This window comes from Clarias gariepinus, chromosome 1 (genome assembly GCF_024256425.1).
Source record: "Clarias gariepinus isolate MV-2021 ecotype Netherlands chromosome 1, CGAR_prim_01v2, whole genome shotgun sequence".
NCBI lineage: Eukaryota > Metazoa > Chordata > Actinopteri > Siluriformes > Clariidae > Clarias > Clarias gariepinus.
The window spans coordinates 49,795,852-49,815,827 of NC_071100.1; the positions used below are offsets into that span (position 1 = coordinate 49,795,852).

The window sequence follows — 19,976 nt, forward strand, 5'->3', positions numbered from 1 at the left end:
ACAGGACACACAAACTACACGTGGAGCTGAAACTGGACACAATAAGACAAGACACCCGATTAGATGGGAGAGACCCGTAGAGACTAGGGGAGACACGTAGAGACGGGACTAGGGCTAAAGACATGCCAATCAGCTAGGCATGGCTTTTAGCTAAACATGGTTAAGCTGTACTTAACCATGGCAGTTAGCTACACATTCACCTAGCTAAGCATGTTTTTAGCCCAACATGCACCAAGCTACACTTACCTAATAGCTCAACACACACTAGGGAATTGGGGCACAGAAACACAGACAAGGGATACCCAGTGGCTAGGCTAGGGGACACTCAAAGGCCAAGCTCACTGAGACACTAGGGAGGCAGGAAACACAGAATAAGCTAGAGACACAAAGGGGCGATGGCTAGAAGCATGCTAGTTAGCTCAACATAGATTTTAGCTAAACACACTTATAGCCAAACACACACCTAGCTACTTACCTGGCTCTAGCTAAACACACAAGAAACAGGGGGACAAAACCACAATACTCACATCACACAAGACATGACTGCATCAGCTCCACAAACACAGACACACAGAACATACACAGAAACATTGCCAATATGACAGTCAACAGAACTTAAATCAAAATATAAACTAAAAGAACTAAACACAAAATGTCCACACAAATGACAGTAGTATAACTAATAATGCTCAACCCAGTTTTCCAGTCTAAACAGCTATTTATAGGGATGGATTGATGGCTACCTCGGCTCAGGTATGCACTCGCATCACCTGACCGAGGTGCCTTCTGGGAAACTGAGTCAGCCAACAAAAACTACAACTAAAAAACAGCGACCTCTGGTGGTGGTCCCTTACACATTAGTCCTTGAGAAAATGAACTAAGTCAATAGTCTATAGTTATAGCGCCACTTAGGGATAAAGCCAGCAAACGCATGCACGTCCTTAATGCTGTCGCCCTGGGAGACATAACGGTAAAACTGTTATTCCGGTTGAGTACCATCTGTAATTGCTTTCTCAATGAGGTTCAATCAGGTTTTGTGAAAATAAAGCTCAGGTGTGAATTCTAAAGTTGTAAATACTTCTATTTTAAAGTTAGTGTTTGTTAAGCTTGCTAGCTGAATTTAGGAAATTTCACTTGTTTAGTGATATGAAATTTAAAACAGGAGCTAAATCTTTGGTTTGTCTATTTCTCAAAGTTACCCAAATATACCTTTTAACAAATTAATATAGATTTAAAAATCTTACATTTTAATCCAACTCAGATCCTGCAGTCTGGCATGCTTCATTTTCTATCAGTGTCATGTGCACCATTTCACTGGGTGTAGTTTTAAATACAGTGGGACCTTGGATTACGAGCATAATTCATTCCGGGAGCGGGCTCATATTTCAAAACACTTGCAAACAAAATTAAATTTTCCCATAAGAAAAATGGAAACTCAAATTATTCGTTCCACAGCCCAAAGAAAATAAATACATAAAAATAATTAACACAAAATATAAAGTAAAAATTAAACAAATTAACCTGCACTTTACCTTTGAAAAAAGTAAAAAATAAATCCCAACAGATAAGTGTTTCCGTTTGTGCGCTGTGTGTGTGTGTGTGTGTGTGTGAAGCTTAAGTAAGGAGCCCCTCCCATCTCCCTCTTCCTCCACTCTTTTCAAACTAACGGAATCACTGCTGTGAAGTAAAAATAAAACAAATTAATCTGCCTTTTACCTTTGAAAAGAATTGTGACAAAGAAGTGTTTCTGTGTGGAGCAGAGTGTGTGTGTGTGTGGGGGGGGGGGGGTCTTTAAAGGTGAAAGTAGGAAGGGTCTGTGTGTTGGGGGTCCAGCCGGTGACCCCCCAACTGGAGTGGAAAAGGCACTTTTGTGGGAGAGATTTTTATCTCCCACTTGTTAATGTGACCTAAATATTAAACATTAAACAAAAGCTGTATCTCTAGTCAAAAGAACCAAAGAACAACTCAGGACTCTGTGCAGATCTGGATGAAGTAAGCAGGATTTATTGCAGCAATAAAACCCAAGTGAGCCACACCTGTAATGCTTAGGTCATAAAGGGTTCACCTCTACAGGGCACTGTGTGCCCGATATTTTGGTTTTGTAGTTTTTGGTTTGTAGACTCAGTTTCCCAAAAGGCACCTCGGTCAGGTGATGAGGGAGCTCACCTGAAACGAGGTAGCTCATTAAACTTTCTATAAATAGCTGTTAGTTCTGGGAAACTGGGTCGAGCATCATTTATAATAATATTGTCATGTGGGCATTTTGTTTAGTTTGTGTTTTGGTTTAAGTTTTGTTATGTAACATCTGTGAAGTTAAGAAGGTTCTAGTTTTGGTTATGTTCATGTTCATTGTGTTTCCGTGTTTGTGGAGCTGTTTCTGTCTAGTGAAGTGTTGTTTGTCTTTGGTAATATGTAAGTACTGTTTTGTGTTCCCAGTGTTTGTTTGCTGCATGTTTAATTCATTGTATGTTTAGGTCATTGTAGGTTTCGTTATTTGTCCGTTTAGCCACTAAAGTGTTTAGCCGCTAGCAGGTTTAGCTGCTAGCAGGTTTAGCCTCCAGTAGGCTTAGCCTCTAGTCGGATTGGCCACTAGTGGCTTTAGCCTCTAGTAGGAATTAACCGCATGTGTGCTTAGCCTTTTGTGTGTCTGTTCCCCAAGTAGGTTCAAGTACTAACCCATTTAGATACTAGCACTCGTAGATACTAACCCGCTTAGATCATCATCCATGTCTACAATAACCAGATTAGCTAATAACCTCACTAACTACTAACCCGTTCAGTCATTAGTCTCTCCCGTCCTAGTCTCGTCCTGTCTCTAGCCTTGTTTTGTCCCCAGTCTCGTCCTGTCTCTAGCCTCGTCCTGTCTCTAGCCTCGTCCTGTCTCTAGCCTCGTCTTGTCCCCAGCCTCGTCCTGTCTCTAGCCTCGTCCTGTCCCCAGCCTCGTCCTGTCCCCAGCCTCGTCCTGTCCCCAGCCTCGTCCTGTCCCCAGCCTCGTCTTGTCTCTAGTCTCGTCTTGTCCCCAGCCTCGTCCTGTCTCTAGTCTCGTCTTGTCCCCAGCCTCGTCCTGTCTCTAGTCTCGTCTTGTCCCCAGCCTCGTCCTGTCTCTAGTCTCGTCTTGTCCCCAGCCTCGTCCTGTCTCTAGTCTCGTCTTGTCCCCAGCCTCGTCCTGTCTCTAGTCTCGTCTTGTCCCCAGCCTCGTCCTGTCTCTAGTCTCGTCTTGTCCCCAGCCTCGTCCTGTCTCTAGTCTCGTCTTGTCCCCAGCCTCGTCCTGTCTCTAGTCTCGTCTTGTCCCCAGCCTTGTCTTGTCTTGTTTAGGTTCAGCTCCATGTGTATTTAGTCCCATTCTAGATCATGTGTTTATAGTTTGAGTTCTTTGTTTGTTTCTTTGTTTGTTTTTAGTTATTATTATGTTTATGTAAAAAAAAAAGACTCTTATTTACCATTGCACCCTCTGCGTCTATGCCTGCCTCTTCAAGCCCACGGCAGTAACATCAGCCAGTATACCACCAGTTTGACAGTAAACTTTTCCCAAGGAATTCTCCCATTATGATTACATATTTCTAACACATTGTTACGTCATATACCTCGTCATCTGACTCCCTACGTCATCTGTACCAAGTGATTATACTTTTCTCCCATTATAATTCATTTTTCTTGCTAATTACTTTCCATTATCTTTACACTTCTTTTGCATAGTTTATAAAAATAACAGGGCGGTGCACATTTTTATTATACATTCCTGTTTTTTTTCTCCGTTTATTCTACAGTTCTCAAGAGACAGACCATGGGTAGTTTAGAATTATGTACCAAACTAGTTTATTTTTGTGTCTACTCTTATTATACTCAGTATTCATAAAACTGATCATGTGTCTTTCGGTTATTTGTCTATATTCTCACTTAGACATGTGTGCGCGACTGCAGGTGCACGTGTAGCATATTTATCCAACACGCGTTTCAATCCTTCAGTGTGCAATAAGCATTAAGTGTGCTTGTGTCTCTGCCATGTCGGCACCTGGCGCCTCATCTTGTCTATCATACACACAACAGCTTACTGTTTTATAAAATAAGTACAGTTCCTGTCTGGGTCACTCTATGGTTTTTTTCTTTGGATACACACTGTACACTGAGTATCACTACTCATCCCCTTACTGTTTATGTTCAATGACCTGTCTCATAGTCGTCTGCTTTTCTTATCTCACCTCTAAGTAAACCCATTATGTTTTATGACTTGTCATACTTTCTATCTGCAACTGTATTACTTCACTAAGATTAATATTATGTTGTTTAATATTATCATATTGTTACATTGCTGCATACACAAGTATATTTTACTAAAATATGCTTACACATTCAATAAATACAAAAGTGAAGCCACACACATGTATAAATGTTCTGTTTTTTGTTCTAGTTGAACTAAAATGTACTAACCAGCCATATGTGGCCTACGCCCGAGCAGCAGAGGGATTTAAAATCTCCTATAATCACGGAGAGACTGTTAGATTCATATGTAACAGTCCTTATGAGTTTGAAGGAACAGACACTGCACGGTGTGAAGAAGGGATTTGGAAGCTGCCAGTGTGTAAAGGTAAAAACTGTCCTCATTACAAACATTAATGTTTCTAATATTCCTAAACAACACTTATTTTATTGAAGACTTATTATTAATTAATTAATATAGAGACTTGGGGTATTGGAGGGTTGGGGGGATGGGGTCTTTGGTGGCCTGTGTAGGTAAATTTTGCCTCAAAGAATCTCAGTCATCATTTTCTCATCAAATTCGAAATAATTATTTTAATGAGTAAATAATTTAAATAATTATCAAAATATTCATGTATTTATTTATTCAGTTAATTCATTCAAATAAGTGTGGTAAAAAGTTGGGAGATACGGTGGTGTAGTGGTTAGCACAGTTGCCTTGCACCTGCAGGATCGAGGTTCAATACCCGTCTCGGCATCTGTGTGCATGGAGTTTGCCCTGTGTGTTCTCCCTGTGCTTGGTGGGTTTTGCTTGTTTTTTCCGGTTCTCTCTCACAGTCCAAAGATTTTTAAATTGCCCATAATGTGTGTGTTTTATTTTGGACAGTCAAATAAGTCTCTAATGTTTGTGTACATGCAAAAAACAAAGGGAGAGAGTGAGAAAAGCTTGCCCGACTCAAGTTTCTTCATTAAAGTCAACTTTTCTTGCTTTTATCTTTTTACAAATTATAATAATAATAATAATAATAATAATCCTGTTCTGTCCATGAGCCAATTACAGTCCTGTAGATTTTGTTGTTGTTGTTTGGGTTTGTTTTTTTTGCTTATTTGTGTCATGATTCCTGGGCAAGGAAGCAGACACAAATGCAGGTTAAGCAACCGAGTCTTTATTTCTGCTGACCTTCGCAGTGTAAAACAAAAAGAGCCAAAAAGAAAACAAACAAACAAATAAGAGTCTCAACAAAAAGGCTGAGAACCTCTCAGCTTTGACCTTAAATTTGGTCTTGATAACTGAGAACATCCCGGCTCTGTAAACACGGCTCAGTCCTGGGGAAATAGCAAACGAGAAATCGAACATGCTACGAACAGACAACACTAAGTAAGACAGGGGGCTACGGGTTCGGCTGACTTAAATAGGAGGAAACACGATGTACACACAGGTGATATTAATTTAATGATATCGTGAAACACATACACACACAGACACACCAGAGGGAGACAGAGTTAGCTCAGTAATGCGGGGAGCCGGATCTGTTGATTTGGGACCGGGATGGCACAGATGTGACAGTACCCCCCTCCCCCCCTCAGTCCCAAGGGAGGCGCGGGCGCCCTCTCCGCATTGCCGGAGGGAGTAGGGGCCCACCAGACTGATGGGAGTGCTGGCGGGCGGAGCGGCCCGGCAGTCGCGGTGCCAGGCGATCTGGCCGTGCTCAATGGAAATCAGCAATGGGCTCAGGGCTCAAGATGTCTTGGGCTGGTACCCAGCTCTGCTGGACCGTACCCTTCCCAATCCACCAGATATTGGGGAGAACTTCTTTCTCCTCCAGGAATACAGTTCTCCTCCGGGAGTACAGTTCTTTGGTGCTTTCTATCTCCACAGCCCCAGGGAGCGAAGGTTCCGCTGCTTCCTCGTCTAATAGCCCCAGGATCACCATCCTAAAAAGGGAGACATGAAAGACAGGGTTAATGTGGAAATGAATAGGGAGCTTTAACTTATATGAGACTGGGTTGATTTGGGATAGGATGGGAAAGGGACCAATATATCTAGAGAAAAGGTTTCGACATGGGACATTAAGGTGGAGGTCCCGTGTCGAGAACCACACCTGATTGCCTACCTGGAGCGGAGGACTTTCCTTTTATCGTCTATCGGCATATTGTTTAAAACGATGAACTGCGCGGGAAATCTTTGTGTGTGCATCCTCCTACACTTTCTCTGCTCTCTTAAACCACTGATCGAGTGGGGGCTGATGCCAAAGCACACACTGAAACAGCATTAGGATGGTTGCAGAGTGGCATAGCGAGTTTTACGCATATTCCGTCCAGATTAAGCAGTCTGCCCACTTATGTTGTTGACTGCTACAGTAAGCCCGGAGGTAGCTCCCAAGTTCTTGGACAGTCTGCTTAGCCTCCGCATTAGACTCAGGATGCTAGCCGTTAGGCTAACAGTGGTCCCCAATTTCTGAAGGAAAGCCTTCCAGACCCTGGCGACAAATTGGGGACCACAATCAGAAACCATATCCTCCGGGATGACATAGTACCGAAACACTGTTTCGAATAGGGTTTCTGCCACCTGGAGGGCTGACGGGAGAGAGCTAAAAGGTATAAATCGACATCCCTTTGGGATTGGACTGCGCTCACTGAGCTATCTCCAACTCGAGGTCCCATGCGATCGGAACCACCGCAAGCGACGAGGGCACTGCGAGCAACTCCGGATTGGAAATCAGATCCGGCATCAGGTAATAGCGGGACAACGCATCCGCTTTGGTATTTTAGAGACAGGACGATACGTGATGTGAAAATTGAAATGCGTGAGAAACAGCGCCCACTTGGCTTGACGAGGATTTAGTCTTTTTGCTTGTTGGACATACTCCAGATTACGATGATCTGTGAGTACCGTAAGGGGGTGCTTAGGTCCCTCCAACCAGTGCCGCCACTTCTCTAACACCGTTTTTACTGCTAACAGTCCTCGGTTTCTGATATCATAGTTTCATTCGGCAGGTGTTATTTACGAGTTTTTCTGGGTTGCCATGGCGTTGTGACAGAACTGCTTAAGTCTTTTTGGTTTCCCTTTTAACAAAGTAGTGAGCGGTGCTGCCACAGTGCTGAAGCACCAAATAAACTGCCTGTAGAAATTGGAAAACCCAAGAAAACTTTGTAGCACCTTAACTGACCTGGGTTCCAGCCATTGTTGCACCGCCGCGACCTTGGCCGCCTTCATTTCGATTTTTTTTGGCCCGATGCAATAGCCCAGAAACGAGATCTCCCACTTATGGAACTTACATTTCTCCGAATTCGCATAGAGCCCGTGTTTGCGTAGGCAATGAAGGATGGCGGATACATGATGGATGTGCTCGGAATATGACCTCAAGTATACTAGAATACCTGTTGAATACCTGTTGTTAAAGTGAAGCATGCTAAAAGACCTAAAAAAAAAGCAATACAATCTAAAGAAATCAAAAAGAGATGACAAACAAAGAAATGAATCTGCATCAGTCTGGAAAGGGTTACAGAGCCATTCCTAAGGCTTTGAGACTCCGGTGAACCACGCTGAGAGCAATTATTCACAAATGAAGAAAACTTGGAACAGTGGTGAAGAGCACAACAACAACTCAGAACAACAATTAAGGACCTGCATGCCTCGCTCGCCTCAGTTAAGGTCAGTGTTCATGATTCAATTATAAGAAAGAGACTGGGGGCAAAAATGGCATCCAAGGGAAAGTTCCAAGGCAAAAGCCATTGCTGACCAAAATAACACAAAGGCCCGTCTGACATTTGCCAAAAAAAATCTTGATTATTTCCAAGACTTTTGGGCAAATAATCTGAGGACTGATGAGACTAAAGTTGCATCTTGTTACATCTGGCATAAAACTAACATGTCATTTTATAAAAAGTACTTCATTCCAACAGTCAAGCGTGGTGGTGGTAGTGTGATGGTCTGGGGCTTAACAGGATCTGGATGACTTGCTGTAACTGATGAAACCATGAATTCTTGCTCTATCAGAAAATCCTGAAGGAGAATGTCCGGCCATCAGTTTGTGACAGTAACAGATTCTGTGGCACCAAACCCTTCTAAATCAAGACCGAGTTCAAACAAGACAGCAGTTTGATTTTTACTTGCTTTGCATAAACTTGCATAAATGAATCTTCTGCAATAGTTTTAGCTTCATGCAATGTTGAAGGTCATGTACAGTGCAAAACAAAAATATTACTTTTATATACTTTTATATGTCTCATTTTATGTAGATGCCAAAATCTCAGAGGGTTGATTTTTTTCCTGTTGAGTAAATATAAAAAAAAATTAATTTGGAGGAATTGAAAATATGAACATGCATTAAAGCCCCTCATTAAATATAAGCCTTTTAAAAAAGTTAAAATAAGTTTTGATAAGATACAGTATAAGATCCTGCATTCTGGCACTAAAACACTTACCGCTTTAGGAGCTCACACCTGATCTTCATTTTCACAAAATCAGTAGAATTAGTCATTAATGAGGAAGCAGTTAGATGGGAAATGTTTGTTTAACTAACTTTTTTTCATGGTAATAGAAAGACACCTTGAGAGGAACCAGACTCAACAGGAAATCCATCCTCATTTGGGTGAAACAGATAGCAGGGGTTGATCTGCATCATAAAATTGCTCATCTAAATTTAGAAGTTTCCCCTAAAAACCAAAGCTTTTTATAATTATTAAATAACCTGAAACACTGTTGCTGGTTGTAACTGAATGTCAGTACATCAACTATTGTATATCTTTTTCTAAAATTCTGAGTAACACTTTCAGTTTCAGGAGGTGGAAGCGGTGGTGAATCTCTACATCCTGATCAGCTTGGAGTTCTGCTGCCAGGTAATAATTATCACCAATTCGCTCAAAATTTAATAATAAAAATGGAGTGTTTTTAGCTAATCTCACCTTTACTCATGTACCCTGTAAACACCTCAGCCTCATATTTTCTCCTGAATTTTACACTAAGATACAGTATGTAATATTTCTGTGTTTAAAGAACAGAGTGTGTAATCATACAAATGTACTGTGCTGTAATTACCAGTATAATAACTTATATGTGTTTATTATAATTAATGTTAATCTCCATGTCCTCACACAAATTGTCTGTAATTTCAGTACGTGATTGTGGATCTCACCCCCTTATTGTAAATGGAGATGTTATAGAGCTGCCAAGTGGAAAGGAATTAAAAGTCCAGTGTGTGAGATATTATAAACTAGAAGGACCTAAAACTGTAGGATGTGTGAAAGGGGAATGGACGCCGCTTCCAGAGTGTAAACGTGAGTATTAATTACATTTTAAATCCAATACAACTCTAACAGTCAGAAGAAGTATATGGCTGTGTGTGTACTAACGTACATACCTGACAGTAAGTAATGAAATTTAAGTATATATTTAATGTATTATAAGTACAATACAGCTATTTTTACTGTTACAAATACATGATTAATATATTACGAGTACATTCTTATTGCAGCAGTAGCATGCTGTTATACTTCTGGACAATTACAAATACTAAAAAAGTACACTTTGTGGGTAATACAAATATACTTTATTATATCATACAGTAGACACAGTCTTCTATACTACAGTATTGCAAATGTATTAACAGTACACTAAAGGTGAAAGGATAATTTACAAATGCTAAATGTATTTTCTACACTTTAATATGTTTTTGAAACACATTACGTCAGTAATTATGAGGCAGATTTTATTCATGAGTTCAACAGATTTAATTAGCACAAGGTTACAAAAAAGCACTATAGTTTTGTTGTGTTTAACAAAAAGTCAGGTTGTCTTACAAACACAAACTTAAATTTAAACTGTTGTCTGAACAGACAGACATCAGTATTAGGATATACAGGTACAGTATTAGTTTAAACCTGGTGTGTTGATTCTGTTACACAGAGACTGAAAACAGGCCGAGAGTTACGGAGCCATTATACCACAAGCAAAGTACATGAGATTTAGCAACAACACATTAGACAATACATTCTATGGTTTAAAATATGTACTTAATTACAAATTACCTAACAAAAACCATCTAATTTACCTTGTGCCGATGAAAATAAAATAGTAACGATACCAACTAACGCACGCAATGATGCAGCGTCCAGCCGTTAATTCAAACTAGAAGCGGGGGCCTGGGGATCCAATCAGGAAACAGACAGTCCGTATCTGCCCACCTCCAGTCTCTAATGGGCTGGTGTTGCACTGATTCTAGTCTCTGGTTGGCTGGAATAGTTGCAGAGTTTTAACGCTGCTTTAGGTTGTGTATCGCTTTATGACAGTGAGCGCAAAGAAGAGTGAGAGGGTAATTAAGATAAACATAAATTATATTGAACAGGCAAAAGTGATTTTCAGCACGCAAAAACAAGTTTGAGAGCGCGCGTGGGAGAGTGTTAGGAAGGTGAGACTCTTGGGCTTGGTCGAGCTCCGTAGGGGCGTGACTGTGCCAGCAGGTGCGCGAGCTTGGAGCCGTAAAATCCGTATGCCAGCAGGTGGTGTGCCGTAGTCGAGAAAGCGTGAACATGGGTCTGAGCCGTGAAATCCGTCAGCGTGGCCTCAATGCCGAGACGTGAGGATAAGCCATAGTTAAGAGAGCGTGAGCGTGGGTATGAGCCCTGAAATCCGTCAGCGGGGTGTCAGCGCCGAGTCGTGAAGCTGGGCCGAAGTCGGGAAACGAAAGCGAAAGTTCGAAGCCGTTAAATCCAAGAGTAGTAACAAATCCAAATCGTGAGACGAGAGGCGAGATTGAGAAGACGGGTGTGGTTGTGTAAGGTTTTATAAAGTAGTAAGACAATGTAATCTAATGAGAAGATTCCTGTGCTCTGAGAACAGACCCCTCACTGTGTTTCCTCATGCCTTCTGTGGTAACACCTTCTATATCCTGTATCCAGACGAGGAGACATTCAAATGGCTCCTGTCTGCTAGAATCCTTTTGTTTAATCAGGAGAATGCAAATGTATCTCCTCTCACCTGTCTGTCTCCGGGTCTCTCTATGACTGACATGTTAATGATGGTTCTTTTGATGTTCGGGACGTAGCACCGTTTAAATGTGCTCTCTTTGCTGAGAATAAACAGAGATCTTCAGACATCATGCCTGTGTGTGTGTGTGTGTTTGTCTCTCCCGGTCGATCGGGCCCGGACCGGTAAGTGTATCAAGGTACAGCGGACACAACAAGCTAAAACTCTTCTTCTCTTAGCTTAAAACTTAGCTCGGACACACTTCATATTTATTTAAAACCTAACAGGTTGGCAACGTAAAACTAACATAAACAAGAACACAAGAAAACTGCGTTGATACGCACAAGAGTAGTGCAGTTAATATAAGTACATATGAATAAGTACATTTAAATTTAACTGATAATATACTGAGACTACCGAATATTAACAATTGTATTCTAATGTATACTTTCTGTACATTTGTACAATGATTATTTCAAACAAATATTTTTTTAAATATACCAAAAATACATTGAAAAACAAAGTTTAAATAAGTATACTTTGGACATTAGACCAACCTTTCACTTAAAGTATATTTTAAAAAATATATTTTTGGAAAGTGCACTATAATACAATTATTTTGAAGTATATTTAAAGTTTAATTCCTAATTGCTATTTAATTTGGTAAAAGCATGATGTTAGTATACTTTTTATATATTAACTAATGGTACAACTTTTTGTTAGTATATTTGCAAGTACTAGTGAAGATTTCAATACATTTGTAAAACACTAAAGTGTATTTTTTTTCCACTGGGGCAGTAATCACTAAGCACTTTTTAATCAAGGTGGTATTCACACAGGTCAGCAGCTTGATTGTTCTGGGATTTGCCTAAATTTGTATATCTTTGACAATAGTTCCTGCTTTGTGCAATACTGCAAGTCATGAACACTGTGAAACTTTTTCATGTTTTTTCTTAGGAACATTTTGTGAATATCAAAGGAAAGGCTAATCTAAAAAGTGGATTTTTTTTTAAATAACAGAAAAAAGTACTAATAATTTTAAAGTAAAGCGCACATTAAAAGCTATGCAATCTAAAGAAATCAAAAATAGATGACAAACAAAGAAATGGATGTGCATTAGTCTGGAAAGGGTTACAGAGCCATTCCTTAAGCTTTGAGACTCCAGTGAACCACGCTGAGAGCAATTATTCACAAATGAAGAAAACTTGGAACACTGGTGATGCGCTACACACATAAGCTGAGCCTGACAGCAGAAGGAGTTTTACTAGTTGGATTAATTATCAGTGAAGGTGATTGCTCATCAATCACATCAGTGCTTCCCAAACCAAAAATAAATAATGAATATTTTAAATTGGCATTGAACTGAAACACCATATTTTACAGCAACATTTAAGTCAGAATGCAGTTTTAGAATTTTAGATTATAGATGTGATTTTGATGTGATTATATACTGAACCAGCGTTAAGCTATCTTTGACCCCACCAAAGGGCCAACATTGGGCCGATGTCGGAGCTCTGACAACAGGTTATCAAAATTTTGCAGATGTTGGGCCAACAAAGTAGTGCTATCTGGGCAGTGAGGTGTCCAGGAACTGGTCAACTAAAAACCTATACCTAAAATACCTCAGTGCGCACTGCTATGTCCATTAGAGTCACATGTTGCCTGAGACATATCAACCGTACTGTTAGTCAAGTGTTGTACAAGTGCTTTGAAGAACAACATGAAAAGACACATCTATATTAACTCATAAGATAATCCAACAGATAACATAAACAATAAGTGAGATTTGTGGTCTAGATTGGGGAAGGTAATGCCTACTAATTAAAATTGAATTTAAAAAATGTATGAATATGAACATAAAATTCACTATGATCAGAACTTTACACTTGACTCCTCTGCTTGAGTATAATAGCTAAACACTCTCCTGGTGATACTGACTTCTTGATTCACAAATCAGATTCCAAATCAGATTGTACATGTGAGTATTAATGACACTCTAAATCAAATTTAGAGTGTCATAGGGACTTCAATCTGTTCCTTACTTTTGGGAGAAATCATTTTTAAGCAGCACAAGCAGCACAGTGAAACCAACAAAAATAACAACAACAAAAATGTCTAATGTTTTTCACAAACCCAACAATGTAATGAAATGTAAATTCTACATGAACCTACAGAAGCCAAGGTCAATGTAACAGTCAATGTTTTAGCATTCAGTTCAGATACACACAATTATGGTTTTATTTGTTCATGTATTAATGGGGAAATGATGTTTAATATCGGAATTAAGTCAATACAGTGGAACCTTGGATTAAGAGCATAATTCATTCCGGAAGTGGCCTCTTATTCCAAAACACTCGTAAACCAAATTGAATTTTCCCATGGGAAATAATGGAAAAATAAATTATTCGTTCTACAGCCCAAAAAAATAAATACATAAAAATAATTAATACAAAATATTAAGTAAAACCTCTGTATTGAGAATTTCTTTTGCCTTACTCGCACGCACACACGTGTATTATAAGAAACAGTACACGCGCTGTACACACGCGCTTTCGAACACATAATAAAATATGTTTCACACACACGTAGTCACAGTGCTATAGTAAACAGTACACGCGTGCACGGATGTTGATTATACCAGTAAGAGATGAGCACTAAGACCCAGCAGGGGAGACGATTCCGTAGTGCAAGAGAGAGAAAAACCTTTGGCTCAGTTGTGATCACGTGATGCTCGGCGTCTAAACAAGAAGCGCATGCGTGAAACATGATACTCGGTGCTCGTAAACCAAGAAAATGCTCGGTTTCTAAGTTAAATTTTATTAAAAATCTTTGCTCGTCTTGCAGAACACTCGTAAACCGCGTTACTCGTAATCCGAGGTTCCACTGTATAATAGTTTTTATCTTGCTTTAAGTGATTAATATGTAATTATATAACAATTGTATATTATGTTTTTTTTAACACAGGATTGTTACTGTTTTCCTTCTTATTTTTTAGCTCCATGTAGAGTGGAAGGTAAACGTATTCATTCTAGTCAGTCTGATGAATATCTGCAAGAGGGTGAAGAGAAGATATTTCACTGTGCAGTATTCAAGAAAATAACTGTCAGATGCACGAAAGGAACAACAATATACAGTGAATGTAAGTTTATCCTGTGTTTTATCTAGACAGAAAAGAACTAGTGAAAAGTTCTAGTTACAGATGAATTTATCCTTTATTTCTGACCATTAGTATCTAATGAATAAAGCACTCGTGCTGATGTGGGCCAGACTGAGTTAAATCTAACAGCTCTTCTACCACAGTGATTTTAGTTAAAGAACAACACTCCACATTTTCTATCTGTATAAAGTTGCTTTTAATGTTTGTGGATCCATTTAAATATCAAATAACTTCCTGTTCTTATTTACATTAAAGCAGTTATAAATGGCTGTTTCCTCAGCAGCCCCTTTCTGTTCTCTCTTTTTATGACAAAATAAATAAGACAAATAAATCCTGCTGTGAAACACCACAGAGCTTCAACTCTTCTGTCCTGAAGAAATTCCTGTATTGGAAAGTTAACAGTTGTCTGCTAAAACTCGAGACTCCTTCCTCCTTCCACACCAGACATGTATGATTTGATAGTGCACATTTATGTTTTCTATAGAAACAATAATCACCTATTAGAATTTAAAGTGCTGCTGTCAGAGCTTCTGTTACAAGAAAAATTGATTAACACCTCCTGATACTGTCTCTTCACTCATCCGGGGCATCCATGTGACGAGATCTTTAACCAGAAGCGGGACACCAGGATGTTGTCTGTTTCATGATTTACACCCTGTCGCATTTTTTCCCACACTGTCACTTTTCGCCATGTGCTCATGTTTTCCCTTGCCTGCCATGCGTCCTTTCCCACACCCCGTTTCCACCTTGTCTGCACACCAGTTTCTCATTCTCCACTGATTACTTCAGCATTTACAGTAAGCATGTGCTTATTGCTTAGATTTCTGGATTATTGTGTGTTTTGCCTTGCGTTTTCTTTTTCATGCTTTCATGTTGTCTTGTTTGCTTTGATTTGATCTCGAGCCTTTGATCCTGTGCTTCCTCGTTTTTGACAACGGCTTTTGTTTCACGTTTTTGGATTGTTGCTATGCTCTTTAATTTCCTGGTTACCAATCTAAAACTTCCTCTTTTGACTACGGCTCTCATTTTACAATTTGGCTTAGACAGCAGATAGATTCCTCGGCATTTAATCCTCGCTTTTGTTTTTCGACCACGAGCCCACAACATTCATTTATCTGTGCTTGAATTCACCTTGTTCTGCCCCGTCCCATGAAAGAATAATCCAGTCAGCGAAATAAATCCAGCAGATGTTGACCACATAAGATCTGCGCTGGAAAAACAAGGCACTTTTCTCGGAAAACACCAGCAGGTGCTGCTCAGCATCAACGAGCCCTTGTGATGTCATGCGCCATAGACCTGTTCCCAGGCACCATTACCCCGAAAAGCCACCTTTATTTCTTGTCGCCCAAGGAATTCGAAGCCATGAATCAGTACATCATGAGCCTCTCGCGGCAGGGATCATTCTTCCTTCCTTCTACCCCACGGGGGCTGGGTTTTTTACTTTATGGGCAAAAAGGACGAGTCCCTCCTTCCCTGCATTGATTATTGGGGCCTAAATAAAATCACAATTAAGAACCAGTACCCCTACCACTGATGGGTACTGCATTTTAACTTTTCCAAGGAGCTGGACTATTCACAAATCTGGACCTACGCAATGCATACCACCTCATCACTATGAATACCTGGTGGTTTCGTTTGGCCTGACTATTGCTCCCGCAGTCTTTCAGGGCCTAATCAACGACATTCTCAGGGATTTTCTAAACTCGTCTGTGTTTGTCTATCTGGTCGATATCTTGAACTTTCCCCAGGATCTGGAAGAGCATCAATGTTACGTTCGTCAGGTGCTGCAAAGACTCTTCGAGAACAATTTGTTCATCAAAGCCGAGAATCGTGAGTTTCACACTACGTCAACCATGTTTCTTGGGTTCATTACTGGTCCTTTTGGCATCCAGATAGAGCCCGCCAAACTCCAAGCAGTTACAAACTGGCCAATGCTCACCTCACGGCAGAAGCTTCAGAGGTTCCTGGGATTTGCGAACTTTTACCACCGCTTTAACCAGGGCTACAATTCCATTGCCACCCCCTTAACAGCCCTGACCATCTTGGAACTCAAGAAACTGTTTACTCTTATTCTTAATTCTTTTTGCTCCTATTCTCACCACGCCAGATCCATCACGTCAGTTTGTCATGGAAGTTGATACCTCTAGCACGGGGGTAGGTATACTCTTTCTGAGGTCTGTTCATGACAATAAGCTGCATCCCTGCTCTTTCTTTTCACACCGCTTAAGCCCTGCTGAAGCAAACTATGGCATCGGTGACCGAGAGCTTCTAGCCATCAAGCTGGCCCTGGAGGAATGGAGAGCTAGTTAGAAGGGTTGGAAGGGTCGACCACAGGAACCTTGTTTTCCTATGAGGTGCCATGAGGGTCAACTCCCACCAGGCCAAGTGGTCACTGTTCCTCGCCAGGTTCAACTTCACCCTCTCCTATTGTCCTGAGCCTAAGAACTCCAAACTCAGATGCCCTCTCGAGACATTTCATGCCCAGTAACACTGTCTGTGACTCTACTGCCTGTAACACTATCCTTCCTTCTCCCTGCTTGCTCGCAGCGGCTGAGCTAGACATAGAAACCAAGGTCAAGCTGGCCCTGTTCCACGAACCAGGCTCCAGAAACATCTTTGAAAGATGGTAGAAACATCACCTCTTTGTTACCCTTACCCTATGATCTCAGGTCTTGGAATGGGGACACAGCCCCAAGCTTTCCTGCCACCTTGGTTCTGCTTGAACCTAAAATCAAATCCAGCAATGTTTCCTGTGGCCAACTTTGAAGGAGGACATTTCCAGTTTTTTGTCACTCCTGCAGGTTTCCTCAGACCCCTATCAATTCCATACCGCACATGGTCTGATATTGCTCTGGATTTCGTCATCGGGTTACCCACGTCTAATGGCCACACTTGCATTATGACTGTGGTGCATCAGTTCTCTAAAGCAGTGCACTTCATCCCTCTGCCAAAACTCCTGTCCGCCAAGGAGACCACTGAACTGATAGTACATGTCTTTAAACTCCATGGCCTTCCCAGGGACATCGTCTCTGACCGCCGGCCACAGTTCACCTTGCAGTTTTGAAAGGCTTTTTGCCAACTCATTGGAGCCACCCCCAGTCTCTCTTCAGGGATCCACCCCAAGTTCCATGGGAAGATAGAGAGGAAGAATCAGTCCCTTGAGGTAATTTTGAGATGCATGACTTCCCAGGATGTCTCCTCTTGAAGCAAGTTCCTACCCTACGTAGAGTATGCACACAACTCCCAAGTCTTGTCATCTACCGGTTTGTCTCCCTTAAAGTGCTTGTACACTCATAAACCAAATTTTATTTTCCCATAAGAAATAATATAACTCAAATTATTTGTTCCACAGCCCCAAAAAAACATTAAAATAATGAACACAAAATATTTAGTAAAAATAAAACAAACCTGCACTTTACCTTAAAAAGTATAAATATATCCTGATAGATAAGTGATAGATCTGTTTGTGCGCACAGGCGCTGTGTGTGTAAGCTCCTCTCTCCCCCTTCTCGTCTTACACTGTTACCCTTTCTCCACTTTTTTCACACACATGCGTGCACACAACGAAAAACAATGTTTTATCGGAAAAATAAACAAGAAATCTCTCTAATGACACTTGATTGAGCGACACCCTAACGGAATCACTGCCATAAAGTTAAAAAAAAAAAATTATTAACCTGCGTTTAAATAGAGAGACGTGTTTCTCTGTAAAGAGAACGAGTGTGTGTGTGTGTGTGTCTGTGAAGGCGAAAGTAGGAGGCGTCTATGTGTGTGTGTGTGTGTGTGTGTGTGTGTGTGTGTGTGTGTGTGTGTGTGTGAGACACTGTGTCCAATGATGCGCGTGCACACAGACAAAGAGCAAGCTAAGCCTTGAGCAGAGAGAGAATGGATCTTTAACACAAAATAAAATATGTTTTACACACACACACGGTCACAGTGTTGTAGTAAACAGTACACGCTGTGGATGTTGATTATACCAGTAAGAGATGCGCATTAAGACCCAGGAGGGGAGACGATTACCCACAATTCCGCAGCGCAAGAGAGAGAAAAACTGTTGGCTCAGTTGTGATCACATGATGCTTGGTGTCAAAACAAGAAGCGCATGCGTAATACATGATATTCGGTACTCGTAAACCAAGACTTGTTCATTTTCCAAATCAAAATTTATTAAAAATCTATGCTCGTCTTGCGGGACACTCGAAAAACATGTTACTCGCAATCCGAGGTTCCACTGTATTTTAAAATTAATGCGAAATTTCACAGGGAGCCAATGCAGTATGGATAAGGTAGGTGTGATGTGCTCGTATCTTCTGGTTCTAGTGAGGACACTTGCTGCATTCTGGACTAACTGAAGCTTGTTTATGCACCTAGTTGAACAACCAGACAGTAAGGTGTTAGAATAGTGGTAGAAATTTAACCACAAAATATTAATCACGAATTGTGTACCTAAACAGATATGGTTTATCTGCAATATTGTATAGGTAGGGAACAATTTAGTGCAAAATTTAACTTTATACCAAATAAAGGAACTGCTGACTTAAAACTGTGTGCTGGGCCACCAAGGCCTCAGTATGACCATACAGAGCAGACGCGTCCCGCTGTAGAATGAGAGTGCATGGACAAGCTGTCCAATTAAGTAAGTTATATTTCCTTTACTCATAGAATTAACATGCATGGGAGCATTGTGTCTTGTGGAAAACAATAAGCATATGTATTGGAGCATTGTATCTTGTTGGAAACAGAACTGGAAGTATCGTGTTGGTGAGAACAGGATGTTGAAAAAGTGTCATGTAAATGTATATAAGCATGCATCTTAGAAGTGACAAGAGCTTTTTCCTCTGTAGAGGAACTGCCTGGCTATATTCTGAAAAGAATAAAGTCTATTGGCCTCAACACCCTTGCTCTTCAAAGTGCTCTTTGCATCTTTGGTTAATTGTCCTTGAACTATAGCTACAACATAGTCCAACCTAGAGGTGATAAAAGCAGCCAGTGTCCAGAAGTGCGAATGCAGTAATATTGGGACTGAATCAGGTTCGTTATTGTGCGTTTTAACGAGGCTATAAGGTTTAATTAATCAATTTTTATGAAAATTTAAAATAAGCCTGACGATTGCTCTGATTGCTGATTGTGGTCTCTAATTGTTGTTTTTTTCTTTGCAGGTAAATGGAATCTACAACATACATAAGCACCAATATCTTACTATGTCTTTAAATTAAATACTACAGTAACATTGTCTATGGTACAGTGCTAACACTCATGCTTAATCATAATTCAGATACATTAACTGTCTGTGTGCTGGTTCTGGCAGTGACGTATATATCGACCTCTGCAGCGCTCATGCTAATAGTCAGAAATCTTTCTTCTTAAAATAAAAGTGTGCTTTTTACCCAAAATAAATGCTTTGTGTTTGTTAATCATTAGACAGAGAGATAGACACACAGACAGACAGACAGGCAGGGTTCTTGCTCCATAACAGACGGAGTTTTCATTTATGTTGCGCACATCACTGTTGGAGTAGGCAGCCTCATCTGTCCAGTTTTTATTATAAATTCCACTCCATGGTATGATCGAATTTTGAAATAATTTTTACAACATTGATTTTAGAAGGCTGCTGTTTTGGTAGCTCATTTTTCCTCTCTAACAAACTCTGAATTG

At 40.4% G+C, this 19,976-nt stretch overlaps 1 protein-coding gene across 3 annotated transcripts in view; it reads left to right on the forward strand.

Moving 5' to 3' along the window:
* Window positions 1–19,701, forward strand: part of LOC128508410 (coagulation factor XIII B chain-like) — a 49,649-nt gene extending 29,948 nt beyond the window's left edge. For 2 of the 3 annotated variants that reach the window (XM_053480120.1, XM_053480846.1), the window contains 5 exons: window positions 4,409–4,585; window positions 8,977–9,039; window positions 9,316–9,477; window positions 14,160–14,303; window positions 19,481–19,701. In XM_053480120.1, the coding sequence (XP_053336095.1) occupies window positions 4,409–4,585; window positions 8,977–9,039; window positions 9,316–9,477; window positions 14,160–14,303; window positions 19,481–19,506 (572 nt within the window). In that variant the 3' untranslated portion in view covers window positions 19,507–19,701. The remainder of the gene's footprint in view (window positions 1–4,408; window positions 4,586–8,976; window positions 9,040–9,315; window positions 9,478–14,159; window positions 14,304–19,480) is intronic. The other variant, XM_053481590.1, reaches the window with a different exon arrangement.
* Window positions 19,702–19,976: the final 275 nt, after the last annotated feature.